This window comes from Eleutherodactylus coqui, chromosome 2 (assembly GCF_035609145.1).
Source record: "Eleutherodactylus coqui strain aEleCoq1 chromosome 2, aEleCoq1.hap1, whole genome shotgun sequence".
Taxonomy (NCBI): Eukaryota; Metazoa; Chordata; class Amphibia; order Anura; family Eleutherodactylidae; genus Eleutherodactylus; species Eleutherodactylus coqui.
This window is the reverse complement of record NC_089838.1, coordinates 7,616,720-7,633,619: the sequence shown is the minus strand read 5'-3', so window position 1 is coordinate 7,633,619 and position 16,900 is coordinate 7,616,720. Positions and strand designations below refer to the sequence as shown.

Below are 16,900 nucleotides of genomic sequence, written 5' to 3'. Positions count from 1 at the left end.
CAGAACTGCAGTCTTGCACTGTTATTAACTGCAGCAGAACGGTGATTTCCCAGCCAGGAAATAAATTGGCGCAAGCCTGCTGTTAAACTTAGCTGGCTGCGTATGATTTTTTTTACCTTCTCCAACCAGCACACACGTACCCAGAACGCTGAGGACTGTCAGAGGCAGGCCAAATAGAATTTTTTTGCCCTTTTTTTTAAAAGGAAAGGCCCACTGACTATATTTAATCAATAATGTGTTGTGGCCCTGCTGTGTGTCACAGAACTGCAGTGCTATTAACTGCAGCAGAGCGGTGATTTCCCAGCCAGGAAATAAATTGGCGCAAGCCTGCTGTTAAACTTAGCTGGCTGCGTATGATTTTTGTTTAAGTTCTCCACCCAGCACACACGTACTCAGAACGCTGAGGACTGTCAGAGGCAGGCCAAATAGAATTTTTGGGCCCTTTTTTTTTAAAAGGAAAGGCCCACTGACTATATTCAATCAATTAATAAATGTGTTGTGTGGCCCTGCTGTGTGTCACAGAACTGCAGTGTTATTAACTGCAGCAGAGCGGTGATTTCCCAGCCAGGAAATAATTTGGCGCAAGCCTGCAGGCCAAATAGAATTTTTGCCCTTTTTTTTTAAAGGAAAGGCCCACTGCGTATATTCAATCAATAAAATATGTCTTCTGGCCCTGCCTACACAATTCTGTCCCTGTAGTATTACTGCAGGGCGCAATGCTCTGCACGGCCGATTTGGAAAAAAAAAAAAATGTGCAACACTGCTAACAGCAGCCTCCACACTACTGCACACTGTTAGATGTGGCCCTAAGAAGGACCGTTGGGGTTCTTGAAGCCTACACTAACTCCTAACGCTCTCCCTACAGCAGCTCCAACACTATAGTACTGTCCCTCAGCTATCTCACAAGGCATCTGAGGCGAGCCGCGGGAGGGGCCGACCTTTATACTCGGGTGACATCTGATCTCCCCAGCCACTCACAGCAGGGGGCTGGAACATCACAGGGGAAGTTGAAATGCCTTCCCTGTCTTTCAATTGGCCAGAAAAGCGCGTTAACGTCTCAGAGATGAAAGTGAAAGTAACCCGAACATCGCGTGGTACTCGTTACGAGTAACGAGCATCCCGAACACGCTAATATTCGCCCGAGCATCAAGCTCGGACGAGTACGTTCGCTCATCTCTATTGCCAACGTGATACAAACAATCAGTACAGAAACTTCAAGAATTCCCTCAGGCAACATGGCATAAAACAACAGTGTATGAGTTCTTCAGTCTATTACAGTTTTATGAACATCATACATTAAAACATGGCGGAGGAAAAAAAAAAAATACATGCAGCGACTAACCTTCTGTCAACAATGAGCCCAAAGTCAGGGGAACCCAGAATCAAAGTGGCAAGTCAAGAGCCTACCTTTCACCGGTGATTTTTGGAGTCTGGGGTCCCGTGATCCTGGTCCCGTGGCGTTGGCAGTTGGCGTCGTCAAATATCGGCTGCAGGTAAAGAATAAACTCCGCCCCACATTCTGGGCGCCAAGTAAACTGTAGGGGGTCTTTCAAGGGAGACCACTGCTGATGTTGCCCGGGTCCAAATCAATATAACCGATCAGCGAGTACTCGGAGAAGACATAAAATGACACCACACGCAGTGTAGTGTAATCAGAATGAATTCTGCTTTATTGAAGCCAACACATCAGATTATATAGACCATCGCCCATGCAGGAGGCGGTTATCTTACAGTCAGCATATTATTGCAGAAACCCATTCTTTCTTAATGAACTATTGTTTTAGAAACTTAGAGACAGAACATCCTGTTAGTCTAGCACAGGTGTCCGTGGTCCGCTGCGTCCAGTTACAAGAGATAAGCAAGACCTTGAGAAGCTCAGAGAAATCAGTTCTCAACCAACTGGTTCCTGTCTCCACTAACCAAAGCATACTTTGTTTTTCAACTATTTATTCTTATTTTGATAGCTTAGCAACAAAATTAACCCCTTACAGTCACTAAGGGGTTAAGAGTTTAAAGAGGCAGTTGGTGATACCCATCACCTTTTGTCAGGTGGCTGTCTCCTAAAGTGAAGAGCCTGATGTGGCCATGCCCCAGCTTATTACATGTGGCGTCACGATCAGGTGAGCTCCGTCATTATATTCTGTTTGATGAAGAAGCCATAATGGGAGAGAATTCAGATGTTCAACTTAAAGAACAATCTGCCCCCTGCTGGCAACAACTAGAAATAAACTGTTTTTGTGTTAAATCTATTGGGATTGTTGTGACGTAGACTTCCTAAACTGAATACATTGCTGGAAGTGTTACTAATCCTCTAAGGACCTGGAACACAAGTCTCTGGTCAACGGCCATCATCTGAGATGTAAACTGAAGCTCCCGGGCTCCATGTAATATGTGTAGCATGCCTCCACCGACCATGTGACATTGTAATACTGGCACCTGCTTATGGGGCGACCTCAGGCACAGGGCGACTGCTACATCTGCATCTCCTGAACTATGAAACATATGACAAAGCAGTGATAACATCCAGGAAAGACGTCTATTTTATTATATACGGCCAGTAACATGACATATGATACAGCAGGATTATTACACGACGAGAGCAAATCACCAGAATAATAGAAATATTATATAACTATAATATGTCACAACCACAATCTTTGGTCTATTGCCAGTTCAGCTTATTTACAGTTCTTTACTGTTTTCAAGATCTCTGCTTGCTGTCATTCTATTGTATAACAGCAAGCAGAGATTTACAAAACTGTAAAGTATTTATTTAGAACGTTTCAAATCTCATTGCGACAAATAAAGATTCTGCTTCTAATTCAGTGGCCATTCTTCGGTTAGCTCCAATAAGGCCCAATGTCCACGGGCAAATAGATTTATTAAATCTGCGCAGGTCTCCCGCACGCATGATCTGCGCCCATAGGGGATCATTGGGCACCCGCTGGTAACTAAATACCTGCAGATGTCATTTTTCCCCGGTGCGCGGATCGCACACGCAGGAAAACACCCGCAACATGCCCCATTTTGTGCGGTTTTCCTGCACGGATGGGTTCCTCGGCTTCTATTGAAGTCAATGGAAGCCATCCGCCCCGCAACACAGATGCTGCTGACACTGCGTCCGTGCATTGGCGACATTCATCGTGCGGGGTAAATAATGCATTGCTTTGATAGATCAGACTTTTACGGACGCAGCGATAGCAAATATGTATTTTGTTTTATTATTTAGATTCTTTTATTATAAATCTGGCAAAGGGGGGGTTAAACGTTTATTTATTTTTTTAATAATGAGCAAAACTTTATTGATCTTATTTTTACTTTTTTTTTAGTCCCCAGAGGAGACAACAACTTGCGGTGCTTTGATTGCTCCTGTAGTATTATGTAATGCCATAGCCTTACATCATACAGCGATCAGGCAGGCAGTCTATGAAGCCACCCCGTTGTCATGACTTCATAGGAATTCTGCCATTACAGCCCTGGGGCCTTTCAGAAGGCCCCTGACTGCCATGACACCCGCATGGCTTTCTGCGATCTCATTGACAGCGGCATTTAAAGGGTTAAAAGCTCCAATGACCCCCGTGACTTATCGAAGCTGTTGCCGCCGGGTGTTGGCTGTAATGCACTCATATGGCATGCGTGTGCCCGCCTTTATCTTCAGGCACCCATTGACGTCAATAGGAGTATTAAATCACAGTAATTGGAACATGTTCTGGTTTTTTTTTACGTTTGTGAAAGATGGATGACACAAAAAGACAACAAAAACTGAAGTAGAACGCACATACTGTCGCAGGGAAATCGGTCAGTTTTTCACTGACTTAAGTCGCACTTGCCCCTGTGAATAAGACCTAAGAGTTGCCAGAGACACAAAAAAGATGGTTACTTATTAATCACTGCTTATTATACCCTATGGGGGGCTTAGAACAATTTCAAGGGGCCTTATGCTAAAATGTGTTCCGTATGACCAGACAAGGCTGCTGTCCAATCTGGGCGGTATGTTGTGTTGCACTGTCACTTTTTGGACCTGCTAGAGCAGGGGTCCCCAACTCCAGTCCTCAGGGACCCCAACAGGTCATGTTTTCAGGATATCCTATGGTAAGAACCCCTGTGGCAATGTCTGAGGACCAACAATAATTACATCACCTGTGCAAGACTGAGGAAATCCTGCAAACATGACCTGTTGGGGGTGAGGGGGGGGGGGAGGCTGGAGTTGGGGCCCCCTGATCTAGAATGGTGTACAAGGAAGTAAACTAATAACAGTAAGGCCGGCTTCACACGAGCGTGACGGGCTCCGCCGCGGAATATTCCGCGGCGAAGCCCGTCACGGCGCCCCCCAGAGACCCCATACTTACCTGCGGGTCCTGCGTCTTCGCTCCTGCATGACGCTTCCCCGCCCACCGCCGCCGCGTCATGTGACGCGTCGGCCGCGTTATATGACGCGGTGGCGGTAGGCGGGAAAGCGTTTTCACGCTATCTTCCGCTGTGTTACAGCGGGAGATAGCGTGAACGCACAGCTTCCATTGACTGCAATGGAAGCCGTCAGCGCGTACACTTGCGGAAAATAGAGCATGCCGCGGGTGAGGACGGGAGATTTCACGGTGCGGAATTCCGCGATGGAATTCCGCATCGTGAGCATTGTGCTATTAGGTTCAATAGAACCTAATAGCAGCGGGCAACGCAGCGGATTTTCGCCGCGAATTACGCGGCGTATATCCGGTCGTGGGAAGGAGGCCTAAGGCTGGGTTCACACAGGGGGGATTTGTTGCAGTTTTGCTGTTTTTTTTCCGTTGCGGCTTTGCTGCACAAGAACTGCTTCTGCGGCAAAACGGCTTCAAAGGTTATTTTTGTGTTGCTTATTTTCCACAGCGCTTTTTTACTTTTGCAGCGTATTTTGGTGCGGATTTTGCTGCGTCTATAGAGGTCTATGGACAAAAAAGCACTGTGGAAAAGAATTGACATGCTGTGTCTTGAAAAACCGTACCGCAGCTGCATTTGCGCACTGAGGCAAAGCGGAAAAACTCCGTCCTGTGAGAACAGCTTTTTGCCCGAACACATTTACACTGCATTGCGCTGCAAACACAGCGGTTTTGCCGCAGTGCGATTCTGCAATGGCAAACCACGGCAGAACCGCCCTGTGTGAACCCCGGCTAATGATCCCGGAGGAGCCTCCATATTAGACCCTAACAGATCACCAAAATGTTTTGTATTGAATATTCTACATCCCCGGGCTCTGGGGAATTCCTTACAGCAACTGTGATTCCTTAGCTACAGATTCTCAAACTGTTAGTTATATCATTAAGTCCAAGAAATGGTCTTTCTACCCATAATAGAGCATGAAGCGGCTCGGTGAAGGAGGCAGTGAAGGTGTGTAAGTGTCTGATGGGGTCACACAGCGCATAAAAGGACAGCCGCCCGGCCCCATAATCCAGGCAGATCCTGAATCTATTACTGGATATAATGTGAGGTAACGGGATCTCTTTCCTGTCATGTATCACTGAGTACTGCTTATTAAACCAATACTTCCTCAAACACCAGGACTTGTTATTCTCTCCAATGGATGACTGCTGCTCCCTCCTGTCTATACTGGGGTAACACATCCCCACCATCCACACCCCTGATCCACTGCCCTCCACATCCCAGTAATGTCGTCCTGAGGAGAATCCCCTCCTGCTCATCACCTGATCATACTGGAATCTCTCTGCTGTTTCTGGACGGTTCTGGTTCTCTTGTGTCCCGGTTACAGTTTTCAGGTCATCTGATATATGGATATAATCACCAGCTGTGTTTACATCCAGTAATATGTCTACAGGATCCCCCACATAGATCCCCCTCTTTATATCTGTTACTATGTCACATAATGTGTGTAATGTGTCTGAGATCACCGCCACATCCGGACCATCTACATCATGAAGCGGTTCACCATGTCCCCCCGTGTCCCCATCACCTCCATCATGTCCCTCTGTGTCCCCATCACCTCCATCATGTCCCCCCGTATCTCCATCACCTCCATCATGTCCCCCCGTGTCCTCAGGATCACACAAGTCCCCGGTGTCTGGTTCCTGTAAGACAGTCAGTGGATCAGTCATGTTACACAGCTCCTCCATGTGTCTCATCTTCCTGGACAGCTCGTCCTTCTGTATTTCCAGCTTCTGGATCACAGCAGAGAGTGAGAGTGACTCTTCCTTCTCCTGCCTGGAGATCTCGCTCAGGACCCTCTTCTCCAGATCATCCAGCCGTCTCCTGATGTCTCTACACAGGGCAGTCACTCTCTCCGCTTCTCCAGATGCTTTTTCTGGAGCTTTTCTCCTGCGCTCCTCCAGACTCCGGACTCTTTCCTCAGTCTCCTCTCTCCTTGTGGTTAGTTGCTGGAGAACATTTCTCAGTCTCTCCTTCTTCTTCTCAGAGGCCTTATCCAGCATCTCCACCTGATGATCCCGATGTTCTCCGGCCAGACTGCAGGACACACAGATACAGATGGCGTCCTTAGTACAGAAGTACTTTAAAAGCTCCCTATGGACAGAACATTTCCTGTTCCCCAGGTTGGCGCTGGGCTCACATAAGACGTGTTCTGCTGACTTGCTGTGAACTCTCAGGTGTTTCTCGCACAGAGAAGCTTCACACAGCAGACAGGATTTAGCAGCCGGTACAGGAGAGTCCACACAGTAAGTGCAGAAGATCTCGGCTTCCGTCTGTGTCGGAGGAGTAATCAGGAAGTTCTCCATGATGTTACGCAGAGCCAAGTTCCTCATCAGTGCCGGCCGCTCCTGAGACTCCTCTCTGCATTCAGGACAGGAATAAACTCCAGCCTCGTCCTGTGTATCCAGCACACGATGAATACAGACCCGGCAGAAGTTGTGTCCACATCTCAGCATTACAGGATCTGTATAAGTGCTCAGACAGATGGAGCAGAGCAGCTCGTCTCTCACAGCAGCAGACGCCATGGCTGACAGAAGGAGGAAATGAAACTAAACGTGTCTGATGCTGGATAAACAGCAAAGTTGTCGTCACACCCATTCACTTAACCCCTTAAAGGCATTGTACGACTTAGGGCTCACTCTCATGACCGAATTTTACCACGGTTTCCGCGGCTTAAATCCGTGGCGGAATTCCTCAGGTATTACGTTCTATTGAGCCTAATAGCTTTTCTGCCAGCCAATGCTGATATGCAGAATTTTACCGTGGATTTACGCGAACGGTAAGAAAAAATGCAGCATGTTCTATTTTCTGCGGATTTACGCCGCGGGAGGTCTCCAGTAATATAGTATTAATGTGGACCGCGGGAAAATGCACATTTTTCCGTGATTACTAGCGGGCACGTTTGGTTTACCACCGCAGTACTCCCTCTGCGTAAATCCGCGGGTGTATCCTGCGACGGTCGGGGGCGTGAGCCTTTAATGAATTTTAATTTAAAGAAGTTCTGCGTAAAAATAACATCCAATTTCAAAACACAAGATTTCTTCCAGGACTCAGATGTTACAAACAGACCTTTATTATACGGCATCCTCACAGAAGCAGATGGACAAAAAAGGGGAGACTCCTACATGTTTCAAGCCTCACAAACCGATCTCTTCCTCAACTTCATGCCTCAACCTAATCACATTAAGAATACATGTGACGTGCTGATTTGAGGTCATGGGGATTCTTAAGGCTGATTTAGACACGATTTTCGCTCAAAATTCGCTCAAGCCATCCTTTGAGCGATAATCGTTGTATATAACTGCACTGACATTGTGCGGTTTTCATTAAGCCGTCGCTGATCGTTCTCTTTCAGCATGCTGAAAGACAACGATCAGCATTATCAGGAATTCACAGCCGGATACAGCTGATACTATTGTTTTAGCTATATCCCACTCCCTGAAGACAGGCGGGGTATGAAGAACACAGCTGTCCAGTTGTGTTCTGCATCCCCCGCTAGGAGCGCTCAGCTTTATACCAGCCGGGCGCTCCGAGCAGAGAACAGATGGATGCAGAAGACAAGCGGCCCCGCTTGTCCTCTGCATCCCCCACTCGGAGTGCTCGGCTGTATAACAGTGGGGCGCTCCAAGCAGAGAACAGTCTTTTGAGTGGCTTTTGAGCAATAATTGTTGTGTGCCTTTACAGTACAAGGTGATTGCTAAAACATTGAGTTGAATCCCCCACTCGGAGCGCAAAGTGATTGCTCATCGTTTGAGAGTTCACCATGCGCTGTAAAGTCACACAACGATTATCGCTCAAAAGACATCTTTTGAGCGATAATCGTTGTATCCAAATAGGCTTTTAATGTGATTGATTGAATATTCACCAGATGTATAGAAGGGGTTTGTTTCTAACCAGAGGCATGAGGGTGCATTCACATGAACGTATATCGGCTCGGTTTTCACGCCGAGCCGATATACGTCCTCCTCATCTGCAGCGGGGGAAGCTTGGAAGAGCCAGAAGCAGGAACTGAGCTCCCGCCCCCTCTCTGCCTCCTCTCCGCCCCTCTGCACTATTTTCAATGAGAGGAGGCGGGACGGGGCGGGGCTAATGTCCGTGAATTAGCCCCACCCCCAACCCGCCTCTCCCCATTAAAAATAGTGCAGAGAGGTGGAGAGGAGGCAGAGAGGGGGCAGGAGCTCAGTTCCTGCTCCTGGCTCTTACAGCCTCCCCCCCCCCCCGCACATGAGGACAACGTATATCGGCTCGGCGTGAAAACCAAGCCGATATACGTTCGTCTGAATGCAGCCTAAGGTTGATAATGACATCATGAGGAAAAGCCTGGTTTGTGAGGCTTGAAACACGTAAAAATGTTCCTCTTTATCTGTCTGCTTCAATGATGATGTTTTTAGGTATGCTATAATAAATGTTTTGCTTTTAACTTCATATGACGGCTGTAAAAAATGTTGTACCATCTGCCACTTGTACAGCAAGTTTCCCAGAAGAGCGCTGCATGGCCTGTACGCCTCCCATCACCCCCCCCCCCCCACGCACCCACCACCAGCACCTTACATGCGTCCATCACCCCCCCACGCACCTACCACCACCTTACATGCGCCCATTACCCCCCCCCACGCACCCATCACCACCACCTTACATGCGCCCATTACCCCCCACGCACCCAGAACCACCACCTTACATGCGCCCATTACCCCCCGCATATTAACTCTTTCCACAAGACTTCTGCCCTATTCAGCAATTCCAGCAACCTGATTGGTTGTTTGGGTTGGCTGATTCACCAAACAACCCATCAGGTTGCTGGAATTACTGAATAGGGCACCACCACCACTTTACATGTGGCCCTGGAGTCCGGGGCATGCAAAAAGCCGCTTACCTCGGTGCTCCAGCACTGTCGCCGGTGCCCTGCAGCTGTGTGCGCCGCCGTTCTCGCGGGCTGGCTCTGTTGCCACCAGCTCTGTGAATGAAACACGCCCCCAGCTTCTGATTGGCTGGGGGCGTTTCATCAAGAGAGCCAGCGGCAACAGAGCCAGCTTTTACAAACTATGCTGTGTGCAGAGAGGCTACCAGGGGTGCTGCAGCTCCGCGGCTAGTATTCTTGGATTCATTGCATTATGTCGCCATCGGAATATGCGGGTGGCAACATAATACAATGAATACAAGAACACTAGCCGCAGAGCCGCGGTACCCCAGTTGGGAAACACTGCTGTAGCCTAAAGCGCACTGAGCAATATTTTTTCTTTGCCTAAATCAGTGGCGAATGATAACATATTAAATATTGTAATATATGTAAATCGGCAACAATAGTATCTTCCTCACCAACAAGCAGCCTGTAGTTACCCGTTCCCTGCTAGCCGGCTCCACAGAAATCTATGTAGTGTTCAAAAGTAAATAGAAGACCCTGGAGGAGGGGAGGAGGGGGATGCAGTTGCAGATTTTCATGTGGTGTTTTCAGTGAACCACCATCAAAGGAAGTACGATGAGGAGGGTTTTCCTAAATGTTTGTGTACCCTATATATGGATTTTGGAGAGCTAAGATCCAGTTCCCTGTGTCATGATAATCTACATTTACTGCATAGATGTTTTTACAGCTTCCATTGAGTTCACTAGAAGCTGTGTAACTCCAGGTGTTGTGAGCTCCCCCTAGTGGTGGCTGCAGGAAGCCAGTGTTTCAACCCCTATAAAGATATGTTACACAATTACTGTGGATGTTACCTTTAATAAGAAAAAGTACTGTAGTGAAGCAAAAACCATGTCTGTAGGCGCAACTCCTCAGGCCCCGATGACTATGATGCCAGACTTGTTTCCAATTAACCCCTTAATGACGCGGCCCCCTTTTTCTTTTTCCATTTTTGTTTTTTCCTCCCCTCTTTAAAAAATCTTAACTCCTTTATTTATCCATCTACGTCGCTGTATGAGGGCTTGTTTTTTGCGGGACGAGTTGTATTTTTCAATGGTGCTATGTAAAGTATCATATAATGTACTGAAAAACTTTTAAAAAATTCTAAGTGGAGTAAAATGAAAAAAAAAAACGACATTTCGCCATCTTTTAGTGCGTCTTGTTTCTACGGCGCACAAACGGCGCTACGATTCATGTAGTTGTGCACATGTTAGTGCAGCCACGTCAGGTGAGATCATTAACTACAGAGCATTGTTCACCCCATCAGTTGTCATTTGGACTTGCTACAACTGATTTGCGCCTCACTTGTCCTCCGTTCCCTTTGTTTCTTTTTTTTAATAAAAAAAGTTTTTCATTGGAGAAGACGGTATTCTGGGACCTCCTATATGATTTCTCTCCTGAACAGGCGTTGCCAGCATCTGGACTGAGGGTATAAGGAATTCCTGCTATCCGGGGCATCTCTAGCGCCCTGCCAGGTTCTAGATCAGAGACGCAGCACTCTTTAGCAGCAGAGGTTTGGCTGCCTCCAGTATATCAATGTCTGGGTCCAGAGAGCGTCCAAGTCCTTCCAAGACTAAAATGGCAAAAATGATGGATGCGAAGTTACTCTCCAGTTTCACCTGGAAATAAGGAAAAAATACAATATTATCTGCAAAATCCTAGAATAATGTCACCAAAAGATTGGCAAGTCCGTGACACTAACGACATACACTGATGGCCACTTTATTAGAGCTCCCAGCCCTTTCATGATTGGCGCTTCTACTTCATCACTAGTGAATGGAGGTGGAGCGGCCAGGGATCATTCCGGCCCCCTACACAGAATGATCCATCATTGTTTTCTGCAGACATAAACTGAATAACAAAGGAAAAGTGAATGAATCCTCATTCATCATTCAGTCGTGGCATGCCTTTGCACGAAACAAAAAGGCCAACACATTTTTTTGAATTTTCTGTTCATGAGATTTTTTAACTGTTTCTGGTGCATTTTTAATGTTGATTTCAAATCTGCCGGCAGTTCTTCTGTGGATGCTAGAGTTTTCTTGCAATGTGTTATTTTTTATTTTAGTCGGAAAATCTATGCTTTCCCATTTAATTTTTTTTTTTTGTGATTTGGGCCTCTCCAAGCCATCGTCAGAGCTGTTAGCCTCAAGACTCCCGGAGAAACATTTGCTACATCGCTCAGCAACAGTTGAGGATTTTGTTTTTTCTCCCGATATTCCAGGCCTTCTCCATGAATTAGGGATAAACCCGCACAGTGCGACAGAATGGCGATTGTTTCTTGATAGCTCCAAGCGTAGCTTAAAGTGTGTTCTCTTGCACAATGGTAACGTCTACGGTCCAGTTCCAGTTGGACACTCTGTGAATTTGCGAGAAGAGTACAATGATGTCAGGAGAGTAACTGATCTACTGAAATATCATGAGCGCAACCGGATCATTTGTGGGGAGATGAAAATGGGTAACTTTCTTCTTGGGCAACAAAAAGGTTTTCCCAAGTATCCGTGCTACATATGTATGTGGGATAGCAGAGCTCGAGAAAAACACCGGGTACAGAAGAAGCGGCCATATAGGGAAACCTTAGAATAGGAAAAGCAAACATTGTGAACGAACCTATCGTCAGTCGAGACAGAATCATTCCCCCCCCCCACTCCACACAAGCTTGGCCTGATGAAGCAGATTGTGGGAGCATTGGATACATATGGCGATTGTCTCCAGTATATTGTTTCTGCACTTCCAGCTTTATCTTTTGAGTGTTCAACGGTCCTCAAATTCGCGTTTTTTTATGTGATGACAAATTTGTCAAGCAGATGAATAGGAAGGAGCAGGCAGCATGGACGTCTCTGTAGAAGTTACTAAAAAGTTTCTTGGTAACAAAAAAGCTGAGCATTATGAGGAACTTGTTGAAGAAATGTTAGTGGCCTTTCGTGAACTTGGATGCAACACGAGTGTTAGGCCTCCTTCCCACGAGCGTGACGGGCTCCGCAGCGTAATATTCCGCTGTGAAGCCCGTCACGGCGCCCCCCAGAGCCCCTATACTTACCTGCGGGAGATAGCGTGAAATCGCTTCCCCGCCCACCGCCGCGCGTCACCGCCCGTCACCGCCCACCGCCCTCGCGTCACCAGCCGTGTCACGTGCACGGCCGGCCGTGTCACGTGACGCGGCCGGACCGCGTCATTTGGCGTCATATGACGCTCGGCGGTGGGCGGGAAAGCGTTTTTTCACGCTATCTCCCGCTGGTTACAGCGGGAGATAGCGTGAATGGACGGCTTCCATTGACTGCAATGGAAGCCGTCAGTGCGTACAGCCCGTCCTCACCCGCAGAAAATAGAGCATGCTGCGGGTGAGGACGGGAGAAATCGCGGTGCGTAATTCCGCGGTGGAATTACGCATCGTGAGCATTGTGCTATTAGGTTCAATAGAACCTAATAGCTGCGGGCAACGCAGCGGATTTTCGCCGCGAATTACGCGGCGGAAATCCGTTCGTGGGAAGGAGGCCTTAAGCTGCATTTCCTTAATAGTCATCTCGATCAGTTCCCAGAAAACCTTGGGGATGTTAGTGATGAGCAGGGAGAACGCTTCCATCAGGACTTGTGTACAATGGGGGAAAGATATCAAGGACAATGGGATAAGAACATGATGGCAGACTACTGCTGGTCCATAAAACGCGATGCCCTGGGCAAGTACATAAACATAAATATCTACCGCACTAGAACTAGTGCCGACTGTATTGGCCGTCAGAAAGCTGTTGTTCGTTACTAGAGATGAGCGAACGTACTCGTTTCGAGTAATTTCTCGATCGAGCACCGCGATTTTCAAGTACTTCAGTACTCGGGTGAAAAGATTTGGGGGGCGCCGGGGGGCGGGGGGAGGCGTGGCGGCGCAGGGGGTAGCAGCGGGGAACAGGGGGGGAGCCCTCTCTCTCTCCCTCTCCCCCCCACTCACCCACGGCGCCCTCCCAATTTTTTACAGTAAAAAACTAACTGCAGATGTGAAATCAGCAAATTATACTAATACAAGTGTTCATATAAATGCAAGAAAACCTTTGTTGGCCAGTGTTATGGTCCCCACGCAGGTACGAATCTATGTGGAATCTACTGTATGGTGGCAGATATGCTCCTGTTCCTGCAGGCTGGTTGGGATATCCTCCCTTTTTATTATACATCAGTTTCCATTTGGATGACCTTTCTCTGAAGCTTCACATTCTGTGGATGAACTGATGGTTGTCCACGACTCTATTTGTCATTTGGGTGAATATATTTACACATTTATTACTTGCTGTATATAGAAGATTTTCTTTGATTGTTATTGCGCAGGATTTGGAGACTATGTTCCCGCGCCTGTGACCCATGACGGGTCTGTACGCTGTGATGAAGGCTGACCAGTGATGATGGAAGGGTATTGGCTCTTCATCTTGGGAGAGGCCTATATGACTGATGGTAATTTGTATCACTATTCATATGAGACCCTTGTATGTATGTGTATGCTTGACAAAGTCCTTATGGTGGAAACCTTGCTACTGTTAAGTGCTTGGAGGAATAAAGCACGGGCCGGATCGGGCCCTGTAAGGGCCCATGAGAGAAGGCCCTGCATGACAGGGTTGTTAGGGAGTGGAATAGGCAGGATAGGGTTAACAGGCTGGGAATGTGAGCAAGAAAGAAGGGGGGTGAAGGGTGAGGGGGTTAATTTACAAGGGAGCTGATTGGCCGGGGTTTAAGTAAGGGGAGGGGTTATTTAGTTCATAAAAAGGGGAGTTTGGGCGGGGGGCGCCATTTTAGAACTGTAAAAAGCTGAGTGCAGACCTGAGAGCAGTCTAGTGCAAGAAACTGGGAGTATAGAAGCAGCAGGCAGGCAAGCGGACGTTGAGCAGCGTGGTGTGGCAAGCAGCGGTGCGGGTGTAAGGAGAGAGGCAGCGGACTTACCAATGGCGTCAGTGGAGGAAGTGCTGGAGCAGCTGCGGGCAGCGGCGGAGCGTCACCTGCCGGGGTGGCTACAGCAGGAGGTTGCCGGTATGCTGAGCGGGGCTCCAGCGGCCGGTCGGGACCAGCGGCAGCGGCGACATCAGAGACAGGAGACAGAGCGCGGCGCATGCAGGGCCCGTCCTCCAGCAAGGCTTATAGCTGAGGAGGCGGAGCCACAGTCTAGGCGCAGGCCTAGGAGCCCCTCCGGGGACCCTTTGGTCGGTCGTCCTGTTCCCAGAGCCAGGGGGAGCAGAGATAGACCAGCCAGGAGGAATCCTGCATGCCGGCCGGGTATAACGGCTGCTCGCCGGTCCTGCCCTCCTCGGGGGGCGGAGCCAGCGGAGCCTGTGCACAGAGACAGTGAGGAAGAAACGGCTGGTTCACTGGGTGAGGTACCGATCCAGGAGCCAGCCAGGCAGCAAGAGGCACGTGTGGGGCCGTCTAAAGAAAAAAACAGGAGCAGCACGGTCGGCTCAAGGGGAGCAGGGCCAGGTATGGACGCAGGTCATCGGCAGGAAAATCCGCCTAGGGCCACGGTGTGCTCAGCCGAGCGCACCTGGGATTGGAACAGATCGGGCGACATCACAGAAAGAGGTCCAATGAGGAGCTATGTTAGGTCGGGGGTGCTGGTGCCGCAACAGGACGAGCATCAGTTTGGCTCAGGGTACATTGCGAAAGGAACTTCGGCGAGCAGCTTGTTCCGGTACCAGCTTGAGGACTCCATGGTGGATGCGGACAGGAGGATGGAGAGGCGACAGGATCCGCGCAGTACGGCTGGTGGTGACTCAGCGCCCACGCGGCCGGGTGAGCAAATTGTTTCATCTGATTTGTCTTTTACTGATGATGATAGAAATGTGATACGTGGGGGTAGGGGTGTGGGAGGGGGTGAAGTATGTGATAGAGGAAGGGGGGAGAATAGTGAGGCTGATTTAAGTCTGTTATTGGGCAATGTTCGGGAGATTTTGGATAGATGTGAGAGGGGTTTAGCGTCAAGAGGCCGGGTGGGTCCGTCGCCGATGGCGGCTTCGCTAGCTAGGGGAGGTGCCAGTTCGGGTATTGGTGGTGGAACAGTAAGAGAGTCAGCAGGGCAGTACAACATCGGTGACGTCAGGTGTGACAGTCGCCGTTCAGATGGAAAAGGACGGGAATGCAGTTCAGCTGGACGATAAGGCTAAGGCAGAGGTGTATGTGTGCTTTGAAGGTCCTTTGGGGGCACACCTGGAAAAAGAGATAAAAGAGGAGATTTGGCGGGATGAGTACATGGAGATTTTTTCTCTACTACCGCTAGAAAAATGTAATCTTGAAAAGGGAAAAAGAACAGAATAAAAAAAAGAGGAAGAGGAAAAGAGGCGTCGGCGGTTGATTCCGCAAACTTTTCAGAATTGTATGCAGGCATTCGCAATATTGGCGAGCGTTATTGGGGGAAAGAATCCTGAAAATTGTTTAGGTTTATTCTGCTATCTGGACGCGATAGGTGAGGCTTACCGTACATACGGGGGGCAAACGTGGCTCCGTTACGATGAACAATTTCGTCAGCGGAAGACGGTTAGGCCCAGCATCCGTTGGGACCATAAAGACATTGTTCCCCCCCGCAAGTGGGGTTGCAGTGGGGTGTCAGCAGGGCGGATAGTCAGGAGGGAAGAAGCCAGGAGTGTGCTGGCAATTTAATGACGGGAAATGTAAGTTTGGAGCAACGTGCAGGTTCAAACATGTCTGCTCAGTTTGTGAAGGCGCATCTCATGGCGCGTCTCGGTGCTTCACAAAAGAAAAGGGAAAAGGAGGGGGAAGCAATTGGAAAAGGGACGACACCGGTGAGACTTCGAAGGATGGTCCCCTATCTAAATAGATACCCGGATAAGGAGAATTGTTTACTTTTGTGGGAAGGTTTTAAAGAAGGTTTTAGGATACCTCAACTGAGGCATCAAGTTCCGTTTTCCTTAAAGAATTTAATGTCAGCATTGGAATATAAGGAGGTTGTGAGTGAGAAGTTGTTTAAGGAGGTCAGATTAGGGAGAATGGCGGGCCCCTTTGCGGCCCCGGCGTGGGAGGATTTAGTGGTGTCCCCGTTAGGAGTGGTACCCAAGAAAGAGCCAAACAAATTTTGTCTCATTCATCACTTGCCATACCCAAAAGGGGCATCAGTGAATGACGGGATCGACCCAGAACTCTGTTCGGTGGTATACACGTCATTTGATGCAGCCGTAAAGTGGGTACGCAAGTATGGGGTAGGGGCGATTCTAGCGAAAACTGATATCGAATCAGTGTTTCGTTTGTTGCCAGTGCACCCAGACAGTTGTCGGTTTCTTGGTTGTTATTGGGAGGGGAAGTTTTTTGTTGATAGATGTTTACCAATGGGGTGTTCAATTTCATGCGCTTACTTTGAAGCGTTCAGTTCGTTTTACAGTGGGTTATTTGTGATATGGCAGGTATTGGGTCAGTCATCCATTACCTAGATGCCTTTTTGTGTATAGGGCCAGCAAATACGGATATTTGTGAAAGTCTGTTGAACACGATGCAATGGGTCGCGGATCATTTTGGCGTCCCATTGGCTCCGGAAAAAAAACAGAAGGCCCCACAACACGTCTGAGTTTCTTGGGGATTGTAATTGACACAGTGGCTATGGAGTGCCCTTTG

At 48.4% G+C, this 16,900-nt stretch overlaps 2 protein-coding genes across 3 annotated transcripts in view; both read right to left on the bottom strand.

Moving 5' to 3' along the window:
* Positions 1-2,522: 2,522 nt before the first annotated feature.
* On the bottom strand, positions 2,523-6,944 carry LOC136611014 (E3 ubiquitin/ISG15 ligase TRIM25-like). Its single transcript, XM_066590253.1, has one exon. The coding sequence runs from the start codon at positions 6,936-6,938 to the stop codon at positions 5,259-5,261; it is 1,680 nt and encodes a 559-aa protein (XP_066446350.1). The 5' UTR covers positions 6,939-6,944; the 3' UTR covers positions 2,523-5,258.
* Positions 6,945-10,452: 3,508 nt separating this feature from the next.
* LOC136611015 (E3 ubiquitin/ISG15 ligase TRIM25-like) overlaps positions 10,453-16,900 on the bottom strand; it is a 47,253-nt gene continuing 40,805 nt past the window's right edge. For both annotated transcript variants that reach the window (XR_010790213.1, XM_066590254.1), the window contains exon 2: positions 10,453-10,929. Coding sequence is in view for 1 of the 2 variants with exons in the window: in XM_066590254.1 (XP_066446351.1) it covers positions 10,913-10,929 (17 nt within the window). In the remaining variant the exon portion in view is untranslated. The remainder of the gene's footprint in view (positions 10,930-16,900) is intronic.